Source organism: Notamacropus eugenii, chromosome 1 (assembly GCF_028372415.1).
Source record: "Notamacropus eugenii isolate mMacEug1 chromosome 1, mMacEug1.pri_v2, whole genome shotgun sequence".
Taxonomy (NCBI): Eukaryota; Metazoa; Chordata; class Mammalia; order Diprotodontia; family Macropodidae; genus Notamacropus; species Notamacropus eugenii.
In genome coordinates this window covers 215,570,666-215,595,528 of record NC_092872.1, presented here as the reverse complement: position 1 = coordinate 215,595,528, position 24,863 = coordinate 215,570,666, and the positions used below count along the sequence as shown (strand labels likewise).

The 24,863-nt window shown below is 36.8% G+C and overlaps 1 protein-coding gene across 2 annotated transcripts in view; it reads left to right on the top strand.

The window, feature by feature from the left end:
- The window catches only part of HPSE2 (heparanase 2 (inactive)), a 724,961-nt gene that overhangs the window by 546,805 nt on the left and 153,293 nt on the right, over nucleotides 1-24,863 (top strand). For both annotated transcript variants that reach the window (XM_072626990.1, XM_072626982.1), the window contains exon 8: nucleotides 9,714-9,820. In XM_072626990.1, coding sequence (XP_072483091.1) covers nucleotides 9,714-9,820 — 107 coding nt within the window. The remainder of the gene's footprint in view (nucleotides 1-9,713; nucleotides 9,821-24,863) is intronic.

Sequence of the window (24,863 nt, the reverse complement as noted above, 5' to 3'; positions counted from 1 at the left end):
CATGGTTGGTTTTTGTGTAGGTGCCATGTAGTGCCGAGAAAAAGGCATATTTCTCTCTATCCCCATTTGGTTTTCTCTATAAGTCTATCATATCTAACTTTTCTAAAATTCTGTTTACCTTCTTATCTTCTTTCTTGTCTATTTTGTGGTTCAATTTATCTAGTTCTATATATGTAGTATTGATATTACTTCAATATTTACAGTGCCTTTTAGCAAGATGTAGTTTCCTTCCTTGTCTCCTTTAATTAGATCTAGTTTTGCTTTTGCTTTGCTGACATCAAGATTGCTATCCTGCTTTTTTTACTTCAGCTGAAGCATAACATATTCTGCTCCAGCCTTTTACCTTTACTCTGTAGGTCTCTCTCTGCTTCAAATGTGTTTACTGTAAACAACATATTTAGGATTCTGGTTTTTAATCCATTCTGCTATCCACTTCTGTTTTAAAGAAGAGTTCATCCCAGTCACATTCACAGTCATGATTACTGTGTATTTCTCTCCATCCTATTTTTCCCATTTATACTTTTTAAAAATTAATTTATTTGTTTTCAGTTTTCAACAATTATTTCCATAAGTTTTAAATTTTGTTCCTCTCCCTTACCTCTGAGACAACATGCAATTTTATATGGATTCTACACATATGTTCTTATTAAACACATTTTCGCATTAGTCAGACATTCGCATTTCGCATTAGTTAGACATTTCGCATAGAAAAATGAAAATGAATAGAAGAAACGAGAAAAAACAAACCAAAACACAAGAGAAAATAGTCTGCTTCACTTGCATTCCAATTTCATAGTTCTTTCTCTGAATGTGGATGGCATTTTGCATCATGAGTCCTTTGGGAATGTTTTAGTTCCGTGCATTGCTGTGAAGGGCTAAGTCTATTAGAAACAGTCCTTGCATACTGTGGCTGTTACAGTGTATAATGTTCTGCTGGTTCTGCTCCTTTCACTTGGCATCAGTTCATGTCAGTCTTTCCAGATTTTTCTAAAGTTCTCCTATTCATCATTTTTTATACCACAATAGTATTCCATTACATTCATATACCACAACTTATTAAGCCATTCCCCATTCAATGGGCATTCCCTCGATTTCCAGTTTGTGGCCACCACAAAAAGAACTGCTATAAATATTTTTGTACATGTGGGTCCTTTTCCCGTTTTTATGATCTCTTTGGGATACAACCCTAGAAGAGGTATTGTTGGGTCAAAGGGTATGCATATTTTTATAGCTCTTTCATCATAATTCCATATTGCTCTCCAGAATGGTTGAATCGGCTCACAGTTCCACCAACAACTGCCGCACATCTTCTCCAACATTTATCATCTTCTTGTTTTGTCAAATTGGTCAATCTGATAGGTGTGATGTGTCACCTCAGAGTTGTTTTGATTTGCATCTCTCTAATCAATGGTGATTTAAAGCACTTTTTTCATATGACTATAGATAGCTTTAATTTATTCCTCCAAAAACTATCTGTTCATATCCTTTTACCATTTATCAATTGAGGAATGACTTGTAGTCTTGTAAATTTGACTTAAATAATTTAGAAGTGAGGCCTTTATCACAGATACTAGTTATAAAAATTCTTTCCCAGTTTTCTGCTTCCTTCCTAATCTTGGTTGCATTAGTTATTTTTGTGCAAAAAATTTTCAATGTAACGTAATCAAAATTATCCATTTTACATTTCACAATGTTCTCTATCTCTTGTTTGGTGATAAATTTCTCCATTCTCCATAAATCTGACAAATAAACCATACCTTGTTCCCCTTATTTGTTTATAGTATCAGCCTTTATACATAGATCATCTACCCATTACACTTTATTCTTGTGTACAGTGTCAGGCATTGGTCTGTGCACAGTTTTTGCCATACCAGTTTTCCCAGAAGTTTTTGTCAAACTGAGTTCTTATCCCAGAAGCTAGGGTTTTTGAGTTTATCAAACAGTAGACTGTTTATTTATACTTTTTTTCTCTCTCCTTTCACCCTGACTCTCCTCACCAGTGTTTTGCTTCTGACCACTGCCTCCCCTAATCTGCCCTCCCTTCTATCAGCCCCCCACTGTCTTTCCTCCTTCCCCTCCTACTTCTTTATAGGGTAAGATAGATTTCTTTAATCAAGTGTGTATGTTATTCCCTCTCTGAGCCAAATGCAATGAGAGCAGACAATGTTCACCTCCTCCTTTCTTTCCCTCTGCTATAATTGGTCTTTCATGCCTCTTCAAGTGAGTGATTTACCCCATTCTGTTGTCTCCCCTTTCCTCTTCCTCCAGTACAATCCTTTTTTTCACACCTTAATTTTTTTTAATCATCACACCAAAGTCAACTTACACAGACATACTCTGTCGAAGTTCTTCTAACTTCCCTGATACAGTTTCCAAGAGTTACAAGTCATGTAGGGATGTAAGCAGTTTAACCTTATTGAGTACCTTATTGAATATGGTTGGTTGGTTGGTTGGTTTTCTTGTTTTCCTGTTTCTCTTGAGTTTTGTATTTGAAGATCAGATTTTCTGTTCAGATCAAGAAAGTTTGAAAGTCCCCTATTTCACTGAATATCCATCTTTCTCCCAGAAGGATTATACTCAGTTTTGCTGAGTAGGTGATTCTCTTTTGTAATCCAAGCTCCTTTGTCTTCCAGAATATCATATTCCAAGCCCTCCAGTTCTTTGTAGAAGACACTAAGCCCTCTGTAATCCTGACTGTGACTCCTTGATATTTGAATTGTTTCTTTTTTGGTTGCTTGCAGTATTTTCTCCTTGACTTGATAGTTTTAGAACTTGGCTACAAATATTTCTTGGAGTTTTCATTTTGGGATGTCTATTGGGGATGATCAGTGAATTCTTTCAATGACTATTTTATCTAGAATATCAGGGAATTTATCCTTGGTAATTTCTTGAGAAATGCCATTCAGTCTCTTTTTTATCGTTTCTTTCAGGTAGTCCAATAATTCTTAAATTATCTCTTCTGGACCTATTTTCCAAGTCAATTGTTTTCCAATGAGATATTTTATATTTTCTTCTATTTTTTCATTTTTTTACTTTGTCTGACTGATTGACTATGACATCTCATAGAGTCATTAAGCATCTACTTGCCCAATTCCAATCTTTAAGAAATTATTTTCTTCAGTTAGCTTTTGTACCTCCTTTTCCATTTGGCCACTTCTACTTTTAAAGAGTTGTTTTCTTCACTCAGTTTTTGTGCTTTCTTTTCCATGCTATTGACTCTTTTTTCATAATTCTCTTGTATGACTCTCATTTCTTTACCCAATTTTTCTTCTACCTTTCTTACTTGATTTTTAAAATCCTTTTTTAGCTCTTCCAAAAGAACTTTTTGGGCTTGGGACCAATTCTTATTCCCCTTTGAGGCTCTGCATATAGGCATTTTGACATTGTTGTCCTATTCTGAGTTTGTGTTTGAATTTTCCTTATCATCATGGTAACTTTCTATGGTCATTGATCTTTTTTGGTTTATGCTCATTTTAAAAAATTGAACTCTGCTCCTATGGTACGGGGGGCACTGTCCCAAGCTTCTTGCACTGTGAGCCAAGGGCCTGGTTACTGGTTTTCTGTACTGGGGCCTCCAGGGCTGGTGGCTTGTCTCTGGCAGTAGGGTGGCTTGGCCTAGCTGCACCTATTGTGCCCTGGGTTCTGAGACTGGTAGTTTGCCTGTTGTGCTAAGACTGGAGGCCTCACAGCTGGTCTACTGTGCCACTGATCTGTTGAACTCGTACCATGGGGCTTTATTCATTCATCTATGCCATGGCTAAGAGCCTCCTTCCTGCTGACTTTTCCAGACATTGCCAACACTGAGCTCAGCTTTCCTTTTACCGAAGTGAGACAGACCTTTCCTAAAGTCTTTCTAAGTTATCTTGGGCTGGAAAATTGTTTCACTCTGTCTTTTGGTAGATTTCATCACTTCATAATTCTTTTAGAGGCTTGATTTAACATTGTTTCTGAGAAAAACTTGGGAAAGCTCAGGCAACTTCCTGACTTCCTTCTGCCATCTTCCCAAGATAGATTTAGAACCACGAATAATTTAGCCTTCAAAGCTGAGTGGGGAAAAAAAATGCCATTTATTCAAATAGTGAATTTTCAAGCATTTCTGATTATTTAAATAGAGCTGAATAGCAACTTTGAAATACAAATACAAGAGTACAGAGAAATCTAGAAAGTTACCTTTATCTGAGCTATATGAAGAAGTAGTGTTAACATCTAATGGAGAAGAAACAAGTGTCATGCAGCCTCAGAGTTTTCGATGGTTATTGAGAAAGCTAATTAAGAAAAAATGAGGTCCTGGGGGTGGATTATTTCTGTTTTGAGAGTTTAAAGAATATGAGAGGGAAGAAAGAATAAGCTAATGTAGTAGGAAGGATGTTACTCTTTCTCATAACTGAAATATGTTTAAAATATACTGAATTGGAGGAAAGAATAGGAGGAACGAGAATGAGAATAACCTCCTCATCCAGGGTGAGCAAAGGAGGATAGAACACACACACAGACACACACACACGCAGACACACACAAACAGTTCGATGGAGAAATAATAACTGACTTTTATGTGTCTCTTGAACGTTTGTACAACATTTTGTATATATTACCTTATTCATTCTTCAGAGCAGTCCTGTGAGTTCTGTTCTTATCATCTCCAAAGGTTAAGTGACTTGCCCAAGGTTATACTTGCTATTAAGTATCTGAGGCAGGATTTGAACTCAAGTCTTACTGATTCTCAAGTTCAACACTCAGCTGTGCTGCCTAGCTTCGTGAAATACATCAGTCTTGGCAAGGAAACAATATGGGAAAAGCAGGGTTAAAAGAAATAGTAGAGAGGATGACTTCTTTACAGCTTTTAACACACTTTATCACCCTCTTCCCCTCTTCTTGACACCCTTCCCTCGAGGTTTTTGTGACCCTGCTATCTTTTGGTCCTCTTTCTGTCTGACTACTTCAACTCTGTCCCCTTTGTGGGATCTTCATCTGTATCATATCTGCTGACTTGGAAGGTCCCCCAGATCTCTATCCCGGGCCCTCCCTCTGTTCTCTCTTGATGTTATTTTACTTGGTGATCTCATCAGTTCCCATGATTTCAATTATCTGTATTCATACGATTCCATATCCACTTGTCCAATCTTTACTTTCTCTACCAGCCTCCGTTCTTGAACTTCTACCTTCCAGACACCTGAAATTGAATGTACCATAGTCATATTTTAAAATAGATAATTTTTTTATTTTTTAAATTTTGAGCTCTCAATTCTTTTCCTCCCTCTCATCCATCTCACCCATTGAGAAGAGAAGCAATGTGATGTCCATTATCCATGTAGAATCATGCAAAACCATATGTCCTTATTAACCATGTTGCCCCATAAAAGCAAGAAAAATAAAGTAAAATATTATGCTTCACTTACGCTCAGGCTTCCTCATTTCTCTCTCTGTATAGCATTTTTCAGTGTAAGTCCTTCAGAATTGTCTTGGATCATTCTCGATTAGAGTAACTAAGTCTTTAACAGTGGATCATTGTTACAATATTGCTGTTACTATGAACAGTGTTCTCCTGTTACCGCTGTTCACTTCATTTTGTATCAGTTCATATAGGGCTTCCCATATTTTTCTGAAACCATCCACCTCATCATTTCTGATAGCACAATACTACTCCATCACAATCATATGCCACAAACTTGTTCAGTCATTCCCCAATTGATGGACATCCCTCCAATTTCCAATTCTTTGCCACCACAAAAAGAAGTGCTATATTTTTGTACATATAGGTCTTTTTCCTTTCTCTTTGATCTTTTTGGAAATATTAGCCCTTTGGGCATAATTCCAAAGTGCTCTTCAAAATGGTGGGACCAGTTCACAACCTCACCAATAGTGTATTAGTGCCTCAATTTTCATACATCACCTCTAGTATTTGTTATTTTCCTCTTCTCATATTGTGTTCATCCTTTGTTGCCGAAGAAGACCATGCCATCAGAGAAATGATGACATGACTTGCACTTGACTTTGTTTTGAATGAGGGAGGGCTATTTGATAGGTATGAGGTGGTGTACCTCAGAATCCCATAAGATACCTTAAGTTCAATATGTCCAAAAACTGCATTCATTCTCTTTCCCCCAAAAACCCTCCTCTCTTTTGAATTTCCCACCAAGGCTTGAAAATTGTACGGATATTTCTCCCTTCATAACATGTCTTGCCTACACCCCCTTCTCTACTCTGATATTGTCACCATCCTGGTGGGGGCTTCCATTACCTCATGCCTGAACTACTGCTATAGTGTGCTTGTGGATCTCCCTGCATCAAGTCTCTCCCATTTCTAATCCATCCTCTACTTAGCTGCCAAGTTGATCTTACTAAAGTGTAGGTATGATCATGTCAGTGTGTTATTTTATTACTTCCAAGATCAAATATAAAATCTTCTGTTGGATATTCAAAGCCCTTTATAACCTAGTCCCTTCCTACCTTTCCAGCCTTTAAAGTAATCTAAAGTAATGTCTAAGTGGCAAAGATATATATATATATATATATATATATATATATATATATATATATATATATATATATATATATGTGTGTGTGTGTGTGTGTGTGTGTGTGTGTGTGTGTGTGTGTGTATACATATATAATAATATATTATTATATATTAAAATATATTATATATCATATATTAATAATAATATATAAAATAATATATAATATGTATATATATATATAAAATAATAATATACTCAGCATCACTAGCCACCTTCCTTGCACAAGACATTCCATCCCCTCTGTCTGGAACTCTTTCCCTCTTCATCCTCACCTCCTGTCTTCATTGGTTTCTTTTAAGTCTCAGCTAAAGTCCCATTTTCTATATAAAGCCTTTATCTTTGTACCTTCCCTCTAGTGATTAACTCCAATTTGTTTTCTGTATATCGTGTTTGTGCATAGTTGTTTGCATTTTATCTCCCCCATTAAACTGTGAGCTCTTCAAGAGCTGGACTGTCTTCCACCTTTCTGTGTGCCCCGGTGCTTACCATAATGCCCATCCCATAGTATATGCTTAATGAATGCTAGTTTACTTAATTCTATTCACATAGTCACAGATAGAACCAACTTCTTCTCATGCTGAAAGGAAGAGTAAAAAGAAAATCAAAGAACTCGAATGTAAGAGGGTGCCTTAGATCGCATCGTAGACAACTGAGGAATGATTAAACAATTGTGGTACCTGAATGTAATAGGATACTACAGGATTGCTCTGTAAGAAATTATGAAAGAGACAAGTCAGAGAATTCTGGATAGTATGCACTGATACAGAGTAAAATGAACCAGACCTAAAGAAAGATTATAGAAGCACATCACTATAAAGAAAAACAACTTAAAAGATTTAAGGATCCTGATCAGTGCAATGATCAACATGTCTCCAGAGGAGCTATGATCAAATAAATTACCCATCTCCTGACAAAGTGGTGATAAACTCATGGTGCAGAGATATAAATCTTTGGATATGGATACCATATAGATTCATTTGCTTTTTCAGCTTCCATGGATTCAGTTATCTTTTCTGTGCTATGGTTCTCAGATCTATTTATCAAGCCCTAATCTCTCTACTGGCCTCCATTCTCACATCCCCAGTTTCCTAATGAACATCTTGAATTGGATATCCCATAGACATCTTAAATTCAACATGTGTCCAAAACCAATCTTATTATCTTCCTATCCTTACCCCTGCCCCCAACCTCCTCTCTTCTGAACTTTTCTATTCCTGTCAAAGATACCACCATCCTCCCCAAACCCAGGTTTACAACCCCAGGTGTCATTCTCAACTCCTCACTCTCTCTCAAGCACACACCCATATGCAGTCTATTACCAATTCCTGTCAATTTTACCTTTATAAGATCTCTTCTCTATTTTGACACTGTCACTGTCTTCCTGGAGACTCTTATCATCTCATGCCTGAACTTTTGCAATAGCCTGCTGTTTGGTCTGCCAGTCTCAGATCTCCTCCTACTCTTGTCCATCATCCAATGAGTATCAAATTGATCTTCCTTACTAAAGCATGGGACTGACCATATTATTTCTCCCAAACCTTCCATTTCATAAACTCCAGCGGATTCTTGTCACATCCAGGATCAAATATAAAACTTTTATTTAGAATTCAAGTTCCTCATAACTTCTCCCCATTCTGTCTTTCCAACCTTCTTATTCCTTACTACTACTCCCTCCATCTACTCTGTGATCATGTAAGACTGGCCTTCTTGCTATTTCTTGAACAAGATACACCATCTTCAGATTCCAGATATTTTTCCTGACTATCCCTTGTACCTGGTGTTCTCTCCTCCTTCATTTCCACCTTGTGGGTTTCCCTGGCTTCCTTCAGGATTCAGCTAAAATCCCTCCTTGTACAAGGAGCTTTTCCTTTTCCACCTTAATGCCTTCTTTCTGTTGATTACCTCCAATTTATCCTGATATATATTATTTGAACATAATTATTTGAATGTTTTCTCCCCCATTAGACCATGAGCTCCCTGAAGGCAGGGACCACCTTTTGCCTTTCTTTGTCTCCTCAGTACCTGGTATATGATAGTAAGTCCTTAATAAATGCTAGTTAACTGATTTCTTACAAGTTATTTTTCCCCTTTCTTTACATTTTTAATTGGGAGAAGACTCAGGAGGAGAGGATGTTAGAAGAGTGATGCAAAATATACAGAAAGAGCAGAAGAAAATTCAGAATGAAGCACAGATGAGCAGGACAACTTTGAAAATAACATGGAATTTATTACATCCTTTTGAAAAAAGCAAACAGTATGACATGCAGATTCATAGTTTCTTATGCTGAATCTCCTTTTGTCTTCTGCTACTTATGTGAAAATTTTCCTTTTTGGTTTAATAGTAAAAAAAAAAAAAAAAACAACAATAAATAAAATTGGTCAATTAAAAAAAGATTACCTTGAGTGTCCCAACTAGGACTTTCATGTTTGATATGTCCCAGTATTAATAATACATACCATATTTTTAATAACTTGTCATGCTGATTCATTTTCAACTTGTGATCCACATTCATTCTTAGAGAGTTTCTGTTTTGTGTTGTGTCTTTTCCCCCTTTTTCCTATATATATATATATATATATATACAGATTCATTTTTCCTTCTGACTTTTCATCATTTTTAGGTTAGCATCTTCTGGAAAAGACAAAAGTACCATATAAATACTTCATCAGTTTTTAGCCAAACAGTTATAAATGAATCATTTAGTATTATGTTCCTTGGATTAGAGCCTGAGGTATTGTTATCGTCCAGAGGACCTGGGTATATTCTTGCTCCCCTAATCTCTTATAGCACTTTGTTGTGCAGCTTTCTAACACAATAACCATGTAACGTATTGTATTAAAGTTATCTTTCTTTTTGTCTTATCCACCAACTGTTTTAAGTTCAATGAAGGGAGATATTTTGTTTTAGCTCCCTTTGTCCTTACCACCTAGTTCAGGGATTGGCAAGATAGTAGGTACTTAATAAGCCCTTCCTATGACACTCTGCATTCCTGTCCAGCTCTGAAAGGTATATAGAAAAGTTCCTAGCATATGCGGACTTGTTTGTAGAACTTCTCATTCAGCTACACCCAACCCAGGGCTAAGATCTAGGAAGAGCACAGAAAAAGATTGCTAAAGGGCAATGTATTTTCTCTGGCATGCAAGGAGAAGAGGTTCATTTTCTCATAATTTTCATGGCTTTTGTTTTATGAACAGGTGGTAAACACATATACCCCAGGGAAGAAGATTTGGCTTGAGGGTGTTGTAACCACCTCAGCTGGAGGCACAAACAATCTCTCTGATTCTTATGCTGCTGGATTCTTGTGAGTAAAATCTGAATTTTAGATATAAGGTGATGGGAAGGAATTCCTGCTATTTCGTGATTACTTCATTCTGCCAGTTTGGGGCAACCAGACTACCTGAGAGGTAGCTTGGATAGAGTGATTGATTTTGAATCAGGAGACCTTTGTTCACATTCTGCCTCAGACATTTCATAATTGTGTCATCATGAGCAAGTCACTTAAACTATGTGATCCAAAGTTTCCTCACTTTAAATACAGATAAGCCCGTTCTCTACTCTTCTACCCTTTTTCCCCTCTCCCCCACATCCACAAGTTGCTAGGTTTTGTTGCTTCTCCCTTTAGAGCATCTCTCACATTCAGCCTCTCCCTTCTGTTCCCACCACAGCTGTCCTAATTCTGGACCATATCACCCCTTTTGAACCAGTTCTCCACAAAACAGTGAAATGGATGCTCCTAAAGAACAAGCATGGCCAGATCATTCCCCTTTGCAAGCGCCAGTGATTCCCTATTGAGTCTAGGACAGCATATACTGTTCTCTGTTTTTCACTTAAAATCCTCCCAAATTGGCCCCAGCTTGGTGGTGTTGTTTTTTAAGGTGAATAGTGAATTATTCTTCTCGTAAATTCACAGTGAAACTGATCCACTTGTTGTTCCCTGTATAGCACAAGTAGGGTTTTCACTCACCTGGTATGGAGCATGTAGACACTCTCTGACATGGCTTGCTCACTCCAGCTTGCTTTCATAGGTCTCAATTCCCACCATATGGTTATACTAACAATTGTTCATGTACTAGGGGTAACCCTTTTGAGAGGAAACATACTTCCATTATTAGTTCTTGAAACCACTCTAGTTCTTGAAACCCCAACTTATGAATTTCCAATGAAAGTAACCATCACTCACAATGATACTTCTAGAATATTAAATATAACTATTTCCTTAACAAGACAAAAGAAAATAATAACATCATAGGTACTTTATATACTAAGTACAGGGACAATAAAATACATCACAGTTCACATATAAACCTTGGTCACACATCTCTACCAACACACTCAGTATCTGTGGAGGGGAGTTGGCATACTTTTAAAGCAGACGTTCCCCAACTTATTTGACCTACCATCCCCTTTTAAAAAAATTACCCAATGCCCCCTGGAAATCTACTTTTTTAACCCTTTAACTTTTTTTTGAAATTTGTGTCACTTCGAAAAATATAAATGTTTTTAAATGATGAATCTTAAATTTAATAATTTATTGTAAATTTGTAGGTTTTTTCCTGCGTTGAAATTTTGGTGACACAATATTGCATCATGTAACAGTGTAGTATCATATTGTAAACAAGTCATTACATTCATGTTCCTGCCAATGCACGCTGTGCTTCCCAACAACATGTGACATCACCTGCCAACACTCTTTTGTTAAGACCTGTCTGCAGACTTGACCACTGATAAGTTAAAATTTGCATTTTGTGCTTTTTTTTGTTTGGAAAATAATGTAATCACTACAACTTTAACTCTGTTACACAACAAATGAAACATGTACAAACGGTTTTTCAAAATTTTATTCTCTTCTTTCCTTAGCCTTTCCCTTATTTTTATTCAGCACCCCCTATTGCACCCAAGGTTACTACTGGCCCCCTGGATCGCTCTAGTATCCCCCATTGGGCAGTGTTTCCCATTTTGGAAACCTATGAACAGAAATTTGGAAGGGAAGCGTATGTGGGAAGAAAACTTATATGTTTGACATAACTTTTTGGGGGAACGAGGGCAAGGTAGTCAGGGTTAAGTGATTTGCTCAGGGTCACACAGCTAATAAGTGTCAAGTATATAAGGCCAAGTTTGAACTCAGGTCCTCCTGACTCCAGGGCTGGTGGTTGTTTGACATAACTTACAACTCTGGACTGTAGTCTTTGATGTCATTGGTCCATTCAAGAACATGTGCAGCACACAAAACCACTTCCTTCTTAATTGACCATCTTTTGGGTCTCACTGCTTTCCAGTTAGTCATTCATTTCTCTTCTATACTCTAGCTTAGCACTTACAAGTTATTTCAAGTTACAGTCATCCTTAGAAAGGCATTTAGAATGTGTCACACCAGTTTTCTTTAAATTGGAAAGCTACAAAATTCATCAGGCAAACTATCTCTAACAATGTGGACCAATCCAGCCAACTCTTCATTTGCCAGGATGCAGCACTGTTCAGTCAGAATAGAACTCACCACAAACAGTTCAGGTTGATTCCCTGGGTAAGACAAAATCAGCCTCATCACTTCTTTTACAGTAAAGCAGCAACAGTACCATTCTTCCCCCTTTCTGCTTTCCCTCTCAAAAGAGAAGGAGCAAAAAAGAACTCCATGAAACTCTTAGAAAATCTGACTCTTAAATTTTAGGTAGCATTGGAGGGCAGTAATGGAACCTGCAGTCTTCATTCAGTCAGTCAGGAACTAGCAAAGAGCATTAACAAGATATGTTTGACCTCATGGTGTTTTTATCCTCATCTGTCAAGTTTTTAATTCTTCTGCCTCAGTTTCCTCTCTTGTCTCATATACCTTAAAAGAGCTTAAGTCTCTTGACTCAGAGGAGTTCCTTTTACTTAAATGCTAATAACTCACCAACCTCCTTTTAAGAAATCAGTGAATCTCTTTAAATGATAACTTAGTCTTAAAATAACTATGATTTCTCATTTCTTTTGTTTTAATCTATTAAGTTGCAAATATTTATATGCAAATTACTGAGGGACCATGATGACCAGCAACTCTTAGGTTTTTAACACATTATTCAATTTCTTTTTCTTCCCTATAACTGTTTCTTTGTGTTCATATTTTCCATGCTTTTAAATAAAGAAAATGCTTAATTTTAGTTAGAAGTTAGCGAGTATAAAAATTTATTTTTCCCACTCACGTTATTGTACCCCATGAAATTTATTCTAAGGCTAAGCACCACTGCTTTAAATCATCAGATTGTCCACATTTAAGCAAAACATCACCCTACATCTTTCACAAGGTGATTTATGTCTTTCTATGTTGCTACCATTCGTTTTCTGTCTCAAACTGCTCATATCCCACCTGAAAATTGTGTTTCTTTGTACATATATTTTAGCACAGAAGTTCTTAACCTGAGGTCCATGAACTTGATTTCTTAATATTCTGATTACTGTATTTGAAATATAATTGGTTTTCTTTGTAATCCCCTGTATCATATTTTGTTCTGTACGTAGACTTCAGCAGACTGCCAATGGATCCTTTGACATAATAAATAGGTTAAGGAAACTTGTTAGCAGATTTTATTAAACAAAAGTTTCTTTTCCTATTCATTTCAGTCACTAAAATGGCCATCTAAAAGCCCAATAGTGGCTTACATTCTTTAACAGTCAATTTAAATATTTTCCTTTACAGAAAAGCACATTTTGGGCCCTTTTCAGCACTAAATTTATTTTTTCAAAAGGGCCTTATAGAAATTATACACTGTATCTGGGCATGGCATTCTATTGCCTCTTTCCACTCTTTTGTCCAGGCTGTCTCCTGGTCAGCCTAGTACCTAGAACGGTCTCTCTCCTTCCCTAGTTCTTGGAATACTTGCCCTCTTCAAGGTATATCTTCATATTACTTCCTGCAAGAATACTTTTGTTTCCCCCTCAATTGTTAACATTCCCTTGTATTTTTTTTCTAAATTTTATATTGCCTCATCTGTTTATATAGTGTTACTCCCCAATAGAATGTAAATTCCTTGAGAGCAGGGACTATTTTGTTATTTTGTTTGAATCCCCAATGCCTGTCCCAGTGCCATGGCATATGGTGGGCACTTAATCTTTGTGGAATTGATTTGAATAACTTGTTCTTAACTCATAGAGGGAGAAGGGAGCAAACATTTATTAAGTTCCTACTTCATGTCAGGCACTTTGCTAAGCACTTTACAAGTTATTATCTCATTTGATTTGATACTAATATGATTGCTGTTACTATCAGATGGCATGATATATGTGAAGTGGGATATATATGTCACTAGTGTTACTGGTCCCTCCTTGTGTTTCTCTGTCCATTTATTCACTCAACAAGTGTTTATTTAACTCGATTCACGTATAACCCACTGAATTAGGCAATGGAGGGGGCTACAGATGTGACTAAACATAGCACAAATCCTCAAGTGTAGTCTAGTAGGAAGATCAAACATGTACTTACATAACTATTATACAAGCCTGTGTGTAGTAAGTGCCATAAGAGTGCTGCAGTGTGTTTTGAATGTTCAGAGGAAGGAGAATCACTTCTAGTTGCAGAGATCAGGGAATATCTTTACTGAGAAGGTGACAGTTGAGATTGGCCTTGCCTTGAAGAATGGGTAAGATTCTGATAGCCAGAATGTATGAATGTATATTTGTGGGGTTTGGTTGGGATTAATTTAGAAATAGAGAAGTGCATTTCAGAAGGAGGAAATCACATGAGCAGAGGTGAGGCTGTTTCAGAATTAGGCTAACTAGTCTACCCTGACATGAGAATAGGATACAGAGAAGGAAATATCAGCATGGTCCTTGAGAACCTTATTGTATTCTTAATTTATATATTCGCATATAATTCGGCTCTCCTTCTTTCTTCTAAATCACAAATATGGCCAAAGACACAATATTACCTCAGTCTAAGGAGCAGGTCAACCAATTTGTTTCAGATACAATTTTGTGTCTTTGAGCCCTTAATTCTAATGTTCTGTACTCCTTCCCCTCCACTCTCTAGTAGCTGGATATTTCTTTTAACTCAGCCTGGCTTGTCATTGTAATTCCTACTCCTTTCTGTTCCGTCTTATGCCTCCCAAGAAGCTATTTTTTACTGGTTGCCCAACTGCTACAACATTGACAGCCTTTGTACAGTGTATTTCGGTCTTCCTTGTTCTAAGACCATCTCTTTTTCTACCACACCACACTGTCTCTTTAAATGAAGATATCTTCTTAATATACTATACTACTCCCTGCCTTTTTCATTTATTCTATTTTTATGAATAAGGCATACTTTTCAAAAGCTGCAGTCCAGTCACGTGTCATCCCACATGTGAGGTAAATCTTGCCTTGTGCTTTAGAATCTCTAGTTTACTTTGTTTGTTGGCTATATTTTTTGCATTTTGGTATGGACATCTGAGACCATGGATTTTATTGTGGGATCCTCTCTTGGTTGTTAGCTCCTGTGGATTTACTTTAACATCCTTTAATAGATGTTGGTTCCTATAGAATATTGGGCATTTTAAAATGATCTGAAGGTTTTAGTGTATGAGTCAACAGCATGATATGGCAGCCAAGAAAGCCAGAACAATCTCAAGCTGTGTTAGGAGAGGTGTAGCATGGAGAACGAGGGAGGCACGTACTCAACCTTGGGGAGACTACTTCTGAAGTATTATTTCTTGACACCAGACTTTAGGAAATGCAACAGAAATATGGATAATGTCCATAGGAGGGAAGCTTTAAAGAAGTGCTTTAAATCTATTCCTTCAATTGAATGGAGCAATAGTGGATATTTTTCTTAGAAGAAGAAACTGCAGTGAAGGAGAGGGAAAGACATCTTGAGAAATATATTCAGTATTTGGAGTAGTATTAAATTTGAGAGAGAAGAGAGGAGGGAGGGACAGGGAGGCAGAGAGAGGAGAATGTGATTGCCTTGTTTTGCTCGTCCACAGAGGGCAGAACTGATAGCAACAGGTGGAAGTTGAAAAGAGACGTATTTGGACTTGAAGTATTGAAAAACCACCTAAAATGGAATAGCCTTCCAGGAGAGAGAGGTTCTCCTCACTGGAGATCTCCAATAAAGTCTGTATGGCTCCTTGTTAGATAAACTGTAGAAGGGTCCTAAGCCAAATCCTTCATTGTACAGTTGAGGAAACTTTGGCCTCCAGAGGTTAAGTGACTTGCCAAGGTCACAAACATGTTCCTTGACACCAGAGGCATTACTCTTTCTACGACACCACACAGCTTTCTAGAGGATTCTTCTTCACATGTGGATTGGGCTAAATGAGTTCCAGGGTCTCTTCCTCACTTGGAGATTCGAGAATTCTGTGATTTTCTTCCTTTATTGTACTTGCTGCTCTCTACAGTATCTGGATTAGCTGTTACATATAATTAATTTTTTCTGCCACATTCTGTGATCTTTTATTGTTTGAAGATTCTTAATCAAGCAGGGGTATTTTAACTGGCCCTCAATAGATCATTTCATCCCTCGCAGAATACCTATATTTTAAGACATCTCAGTCCCATTCTCCAACCTCTTCGCTAGGTGTTCACTTCCCAAGCCTCTGTCTTCAGTTGGAAGCAGTAATGAAAATATCATCTGTGCTCCTGAGTTCTTCCCTTTCTTCTTCTGGAGTTCATAATCCCATGGAATGCTTTCTGATGTTTCTTTTGGCCCTATGACCAGAAGGCGGTAGAGGCTGTCAGACTTGGGAGATCTCTGGAGGCTGCCCACGTGTCTCAGTGAAACCTCTCTCTTGTCTTTATCATCTTAACAAGTGTAACTATTCCAATCAAGTAGTCACCAACAACCAGAAATTTCTCTCACTGATCATTGCAGGATGAACTCTTTTATGATGATACCCATAAATGCACATCTTTCTTGTCAACAAGAAGCTACTTTCTCCCAATAAGGTCCAATTTTCCCCTCTATAAGAAGAGTTTCATACAGATTACTCAGCTTGAAATGTTCAATTTTCATTCTTCCCTTCCTTTTCTGTTGATGAGTGTCATTTACATAGCACTTTAAGGTTTGTAAAGCACTTCATATTATCTTATTTGACCCTCCCAACAACTCTGTGAAGTAGGTACTATTATTATCTTTTACATATGAGGAAACTGAGTTTGAGAGATACGTGACTTGTTCAGGGTCACACAGCTAGGAAGTGTTAAGCATCCAAGGCAGAATTTGAACTCAGATTTTCCTGACTTCAAGTTCACTATACCACCTAGCTACTAGCAGGTGTTACATTTTTCTACTCAATAGACTCAACTCAGGTAAAAATTTCCCTCTGCCTCTACACATTGTTTTTATATTTTTTTCCCTTTGAATCATTTCTTTTGTTTCAAACCCATAGTTCTCAACTGAAGCTTTAGGCTGTTGTGGCCTGGATTCAGTCATAGGAGTTTTATGTTTCCATCCAGGGTTTCCCCTGATAATATCAGACTTTAGTTAGTGTATCCTTTAAGATCCTTAGCTACAGTGCAAGAATTCAGACTAATAAAACATCAAAATCAGGACAGGTTTTATTTAAGGCAACACAAAAGGCAGTGGTTCAGTGGAATTATACCCAAATCTATAGAGAGTCAAAATTGTTCTTGAGTTGTCCAGTGGTCCTATCTCCTCAGGGATCTAGGCAATTTACCTGACTCATAATACCAGTAAAGTGACAGATCCAAGTTTTTATTCTTTTAAGATTTGGAAACTCTTCTTCTAAGGGCTAGTATATAAAAGCCTCATGTTAACTAAAACCTCTTTGAAGGAAGAGGTGGACCTGCATGTTCAAGGGACCTAGCTTGATGCCCTGTATGTCCTCAGTCTGACTCTGTGCCTCCATTGCTGAGGAGGGGGTCTGTTATCTCCTCCCTGCTGTTTTCTGCTCTTTCTCAATCAGTTGACAAGCTTTTGCTAAGTATGTATTATGTACCAAGCACTGTGCTATATGTTGGGTATACAAAGAAAGGTAAACATGCAGCTCCTGCCTTCAAGGAGTTCACATACTAAAGGAAGAAAAAACATATCAACAACTCTATACCTACAAGATAACATACAGTGTAAGTAAGGAGACTAGGAAAAACCTCTTACAGAAGGTAGAATATGAGTCTTGAAGAAAACCAGGAGGTGGAAGTGAGGAGAGAGAGAATTCTAGGCATGAGAGGCTGCTGGTGAAAGGGCACAAAACTGGGGAATGGAATATCTTGTTTGAGAAACAGCAGGAAGACCAGTGTCACTGAGTTAGAGGGTACATGGAAAGGAATAAAGCAAATTCAGAAAGGCAGAAAGGACTTTAAATGTCAGGCAGGTCATTTTATATTTGATACTAGAGCTCCAAGCACCAGATTTTTCTGAGTAGGCATGTGCCATGCTCAGAGCTGTGCTTCAGGAAGGTCATTTTGGCAGCTGAGTGGTGGCTGGATTGGAGTAGGAAGAAATGAGACAGATAGAGAAACCAGCAGGCTATGGAAGTAGTCCAGGTGTGAAGGGACATGGGCATCTACCAGGGTAACAGCCATGGGAGTGAAAAGATGAGATATGTAAGAGAAATCATAAAGGCAGAAACAACAAAACTTGGCCACAGAGAAGTGGAGTGAGTGCAAATGAGGAGTCAAAGATGCCAGCTAGATTATGAGCTTCAGTAACTGGGAGAATGGCAGTACCCTCAGTAGTAATAGGGAACTTCAGAAGAGGGGAGGATTTGAGAGGAAAATGTAATAAGTTCTGTTTTGTCAATGTTGAATTTTTTCTGTAAGACAGGGGTTCTTTTTTTAATGATTTAATTTTTTTTAATTTTCCCTCAATTACTTGTAAAAACAATTTTTGACATTATTTAAAAAAATATTTGAGTTACAAATTCTCTCCTTCCCTTTCCTCTTCCCCCACACATTGAGAAGGTAAGCAGTCTGATATAGGTTATACATGTGCAGTGATGGAAAATATATTTCCATGTTGGTCAGGTTGTAAAAGAAGATGGAAAAAAATTAAAAATAAAGGAAGTAAGAAAAAGTATACTTTGATCTGCATTCAGACTCCATCAGTGCTTTCTTTGGATATTTTTTCATCATCAGTCCTTCAGAGTTGTCTTAGATTATTGTATTGCTGAGAATAGCTAAGTTATTGGAGTTGCTCATACAACATTGCTGTTACTGTATACATTATTCACCTGGTTCTTCTCATTTCATCCTGCATCAGTTTATGTAAACCTTTCCAGGTTTTTTCAGAGAGCATCCTACTCATTGTCTCTTAAAGCACAATAGTATTCCCTCACAATCACATACAACAATTTGTTCAGCCATTCCCCAATTGATGAGCAACCCCTCAGTTTCCAATTCTTTGCTACAACTAAAAGAGCTACTATAAATATTTTTGTACAAATATGTCCTATTCTCTTTTTAAAAATCCCTTTAGAATACAGACCTAGTGGTGGTAATGCTGGATCAACGGAGTATGCACAGTTTGATTGCCCTTTGAGCATAGTTCCAAATTTCTCTATGGAATGGTTGAATCAGTGTACAACTCTGACAACAGTGCTTTAGTGTCTGAATTTTCCAACATCCCCTCCAACATTTGTGATTTTCATTTTCTGTCATATTAACCAATGTGATGGGTTTGGAGTGATAGCTCAGAGTTGTTTTAATTTGCTCTTCTCTTATCAATAGTGATTTAAAGCATTTTTATGTGATTGTAGATAGTTTTGATTGCTTAATCTGAAAACTGCTTGTTCATAGCCTTTGACTATTTATCAATTGAGAAATGGCTTTTATTTCTGTGAATTTGACTCAGTTCTCTTTATATTTGAGAAATGAGGTCATTTATCACAAAAACTTGCTCTAAAATTTTTTCCATCGTTATAATTACTGGTATTCCCTCTATCCTATTCCCCCCTTTTTATCCTACTCTCTCCTTTCACTCTGTCCATTATCAAAAAAATGTTTTGATTCTGACTTTTACCTCCCCCAGTCTTCCCTCTTTTCCATCAGTCCCCCTTTTCCTTAATCCCCTTCCCTTCCTAAACCCAAAGGAGTGTGTATGTTATTCTGTCTTTGAGCCAGTTCTGATGATAGTTTCACATGATCCTCCCCACCTTCCCTATTTCCCCCTCCACTGTGAAAGTTCTTTCATGCCATTTTTATATCAGATAATTTACCTTATTCTACATCTCCCTTTCCTCTTCTCCTAGTGCATTCCTCTTTCTTACCCCTTAATTTTATTTTTATAGATAATCATCCCATCTAAGGTCATATTCTTAAAAACCTTCATTTGGTAACTGAGTTCACATATGTTCAGTAGGAATTAGAAAGGCTGGCCCAGTGCTACATTATTATTTTCTATTGATGGCATGCTCTTCAGAGGAAGTCCCAGACTATTAGATAAACTTTTGTGACAAGTCTATTCTCTAACATGTCGTAAATAGCCTTTATCTTCTTCATTAGAGTTTCTGTAGTTTCTAATGCGCAGGAACTATATCAGATAGGGCATCAGCATCAGCATTGGTCCTTTTTGATCATTAATACATGTTGAACTCATAGATGGTTCCAGATTCTTCCCACATCTGCAGCATTCAATCTTAGTGTTTTTCAGGCTGTCACTGGGTGTTGTTGGTTCATACCTAAAATCCAAGTCTATGCATATAGTCACAAAACTTTTAAGTGGTAACCAGCTTCAGAACTAGGAATTCTTAAATTGTAGATCAACATCTGTGAGAATTGGCTTTTAGTTGAGAGTACTCTCTTGTTACAAATCTAGTTCCAAAGACATCTGTCCAAAGGACTTACTTAGATCAGGGAAAGCCATTACTGCCATATTATAAGGTAGCCAACCAAATTCTTAATGTCTGATTACATTCCTCACCTTGGCCCAAAAGATGACCAAGGAGTCAAGGACTGATTGCTCTTTTTCTGACCCTTCTATTTGTGGATTTTCCCAAAGATAAATCACATATCAAATTGTTATAGAGCTGAGTAGTGGTCTCCGCAAATCTTCAACATTGTCTACCAAACATCAGAATTATCTTTAGTTTTTGGTAATTATTTGTACATGGCTTTGTAGAGGGTATCAATATTTCTATCTTCTTGGGGTCTGTTCAACTCTGCTGAGCTGCTGTGTGATCCATATACTTGAGAGTGGTCCAGAAGAACTGGGACTTGCTATCAGCAGCTTTAAACTAGTGGCTTCTAACCCATCTAATACCTTCAGAGATCTTTCCTCATGCTCTTTCAAGTCTTTCCCTCATGTCATAAAATCAGTCAGATAAGCCAACACTCATGTCTTTGACCACATTTTCCATTCTTCTTAGATTACTACAAAATTCTTTTGTTTGCTATTCTTATAAAAAACAATCCTTTGTCCTCTCTCATTCTTACTTTCAGTTCTTATAGCTAGCGTGTTTGCTACACATATCTATTGTGCTGGGACCTCCTGAGGGAGACTTCATTTATTCATTCATTGCAAGAAATACGCTTCCTATGGAGGAGTAAAGGAATAGCAGACTTTCAAGCATTTCTGATGAAAAACACAAAACTAAGTAGATCTTCGAAATACAAATACAAGAGTAAAGAAGAACCTAGAGTGGGCTCCACCTGATCAGCTGTCTGCCCTGTTCCTACTGAAGAGCCCTCAACTACAGAAGAGTCACTAAATGTAATCGGGGACATGACACTAAAAGCTGCTGTAGATATCTGTTGTTTCCTAACTGCGGGGAACAAAGATTAAGGCTTATTGTCCTATTGGAAATTTAATTTTATCCCAAGGTAGTGAGAGCCATTAGCTGAAAATTTTATAGTCATGGAATATCTTTCTCACCATTGCATATATACAAATATACTGTTTTCAGAATCCATTTCAGTGGTCACAATCTTCACTGTTCAGAGAATATGAAGTCTAATCTAACCCTTCGTGTTGTAGTTTAAACTCAGTGTGTTTCTCTTTTGTCAGTTGTCATATAAAGACATAAGAAAATTGTATTAACTTGTTCAGAGGAAAAAGACAGATTTGTTCACTTTGTGTTTTACAACCAAAATAATAAGACACTTCAAAGAAACTAAAAAGAAAATCCTACCAAAAAGACCATAGCAATATATTCAAAAACTTATTCCCTTTGCCCAAATTGGATTTTTACCAGAGAAACCCATATGATTCAGTATTAGAAAAATAATTAATTAAATCTATATTTTTGAAAAATCAGCCCAAACCACAGAATTATTTCAATAAATGCCCCCAAATTCTTTAACAAAGTACAACATACATTTATTTTAAAAACTCATCAAAGGCATGGCTGGCATTATTTGCAATATACAAGAGTAAAGCAAAGTTGCCTTCTTTCACCCTTATTATATGCCATAGTTCTAAAAATGCCAGTGCTAGCACTAAGACATAAGAAAAAAGTCAAAGGCATAAACGCTGGCCAAGTGGAGACAAGATTCTCCCTCTTTACAGATTTCCTTCAATATCAGATAATCAGCAAAGAGGCAAATTCAGAATAGCTTCAATAAGGCAGGAGTACACCAAATAATCCACAAAAAACCAGCATTTCTGTTTAACCAAAACACAATTCAGAAAGAAATGACAGGGCAATCTCATACAAAATGCCAATAAAGTGCAGAAAATATCTGAAAGCCAATCTACTTAGGCACACTTAAGACCTTCCTAGGTACAAATACGAAATATTCTTTAAAAGAATAAATAGAGAACAATGTAAGTAACTTGATGGGCATTCAGTACTTATGACTGGACCAAGACAACATAATAAAAATGGAAATACTACCTAAATTATCCTACGTACATAGTGCTAACAAAAAAAAAAAGAAACAGAAACAAGATAATCGAAGAAAACAACCTAAGGTATCTTTCACAGCTGTGGCTAGTGGGATAGGGCCAATCACAAAACATAAAATAGATAACTTCAGTTACTCGAAATTGAACTTTTTGCATGAACAAAATCAATGCAATTAGAATGAGATGAGAACCTGTCAGTTTTTTGGGAAAAAAATCTTTATATCATATATCTTTGATAATTGTCTGATAGCCTATATATGTGTGTGTCTAATTTATGTGAACATATAAGACCAAGAACCCAGTGGACAAGTGACTGAAAGTCATAAACAAATAGTTCTCAAAAGAATTACAGACTTAACCATATAAATGATTGCTCCAAATCACTAATAATAAAAGAAATGCAAATCAAAACTGCTCTGAAATTTTACCTTATATTAAACAAATTAGCAAAGATGCAAGAAATAGGATTAGTCAATGTCAGAGGGTTTACAGAAAAATATTAACACTATTGCATTTTTATATTATGAATTGCTCTAACAGTTCTGGAAAGCAATTTGGAATTTATCTATTAAAGTGCCTACAATGCCCATTCCCTTTGGCTCAGAGATGCCATTATTAGGCACATGCCCCAATGAAGTCCAGTGTAGAAAGAAAGATCCTGTATGTACCAAAATTTTCATAATAGCACTCAAACAACCATAGATAGGTATGTCATTTTATTAGAAAATAGCTTAACAAACTGTGGGAAATGAATGTGATGAATTATTACCATACTATAAGAAAAGATGAATATAAAGAATTCAGAGAAGAATGAAATAATTATGTGTATTTCTGTTGAGTAAAGTAAACAGAATAAGGAAAAATATACACGGTAACTGCAGTGACGTAAAGTTAAAAGAACCAAAACAAAATGAAATTGGAGGCTTTGTAGTTTTAATGACCCAGTTGAGCTATGGAGAAGAATTGAGAAAATATACTTGCCAGCTCTCTTTGCAGTTTAGGCGACTACTCTTGTTATTTGCAGTTGTGTTGGCTAGTTTTACTGAACTGCTTTTTACATTTTTTTATTCTTTCTTTAAAGAAAGGGCTCTTTGAGTAGAGGAGAAGGAAATGATATATCCATAAATCAATGTGATATAAAATCAAAATCTGTTAATAAAAATAAGATTTGTTTTTAAAGTGCCAGGAATGTTAGAGTTCACAAGATGAAGCTAGTGATGAATGCTAAAGAAGGGGAGGAGAGGGTTGCTACGCTGGAGGCAAGATGAATAAAACAGAAAATATGGAACCACTGGTTGGGGTTCATCATAATGAACAACACAGAGAAGGCAAAACGTAAGTCATATTTTGATACCAAGGAGTATGGTCTCTCGGTTTTGAAGACTAGGACAAAAGTAATTAACAGGAGTCAGTGCCTTGGCTAAGACAGAAGGTGCTAAGGAAACATCTGGTTGACCTCAGTAAGTTTAAGAAAGTCTTGAGCCAGCTGTATCTTAGGGTACTGATAAAAACTGATGGAAGTTACTGCTTAGTAGCTGTCAGTGACTTCTGAAAGATTGTAAAGAGTAAGACATGGGCCATAAGAGAGAAGGATAAAAGTCCTTGTTCCCAAAAATGAAGAACAAGCTCATTTTTCACACTATGGTTTGAAAGTCCAGCAGAACCCTATTTCTGTGCTTACTGTGGCACATGGGTAACCCTGGGTTCTCCAAGGCTGTGCCCTCCCAGTGTGGGATCTAGAATGCCCTTCAGTGCTTCAGATTTTTGGATTATAGTTTTGATTGCAGAAATTGTCTGCTTTCTGAAGACCAGCCTAGCTAGGTATTTAAAGCTAGGCTGGTCTCTTGTTGACAATTCTTTGGACTTGGCAATCCATGAAACAAAGAAAACTACAGGGTGCCTCTGTTTTAAGCTTCCCAAAAGTCTTGTGAAATTTTCAGCTAATGAAGATTTAAACTGTACTAAGACTTTAAGGACACCCTGGAAAAGGTAGTCTTTACTTGAAAAAGGGGCCAGAGTTGCTTATAATCATACGGTTGCTAGATGGTCTATAAACATAAACGTAACTGTTACTCTGAATTGGATGTCTTTGTCTAGTGACCAACAAGGGGACATATGACCAAAGGAACTCCATTTTAACAGTTTTGACATTCTCACTACAAATGAAATCAGAAGCCAGAAAGAGTTACAGCTAAATGAACAGATGGCTCACAGATTCTGCTTTGAGAGACCAGTAATGGAATTAGCAGAATTGGTTTTATCCTGGGGCCACAGACAACAAGAGATATCATTTAATGGAACAGTTGGTTATCCAGTATTTTATTTCTCACGATAAATATTTTCAGAAAAATCACGCTTGAAAATAATATCATTCATGCACCAAAAACTGTTGCATGAGAAGAGATAGAGAAATTTTATAATTTTATTAAATTAAATTCGATTAAACTTAAGAGAACTTGATTAAATCAAATTAAATATATTATTTGATACTAAATAAGTTCATTACAGAGATGAGCATAAAATGGTATGATGGTGGACATGACAGGCAAAACATAACATCACAAAAATGTAATGTACCGTATTTTAACAGATAGGA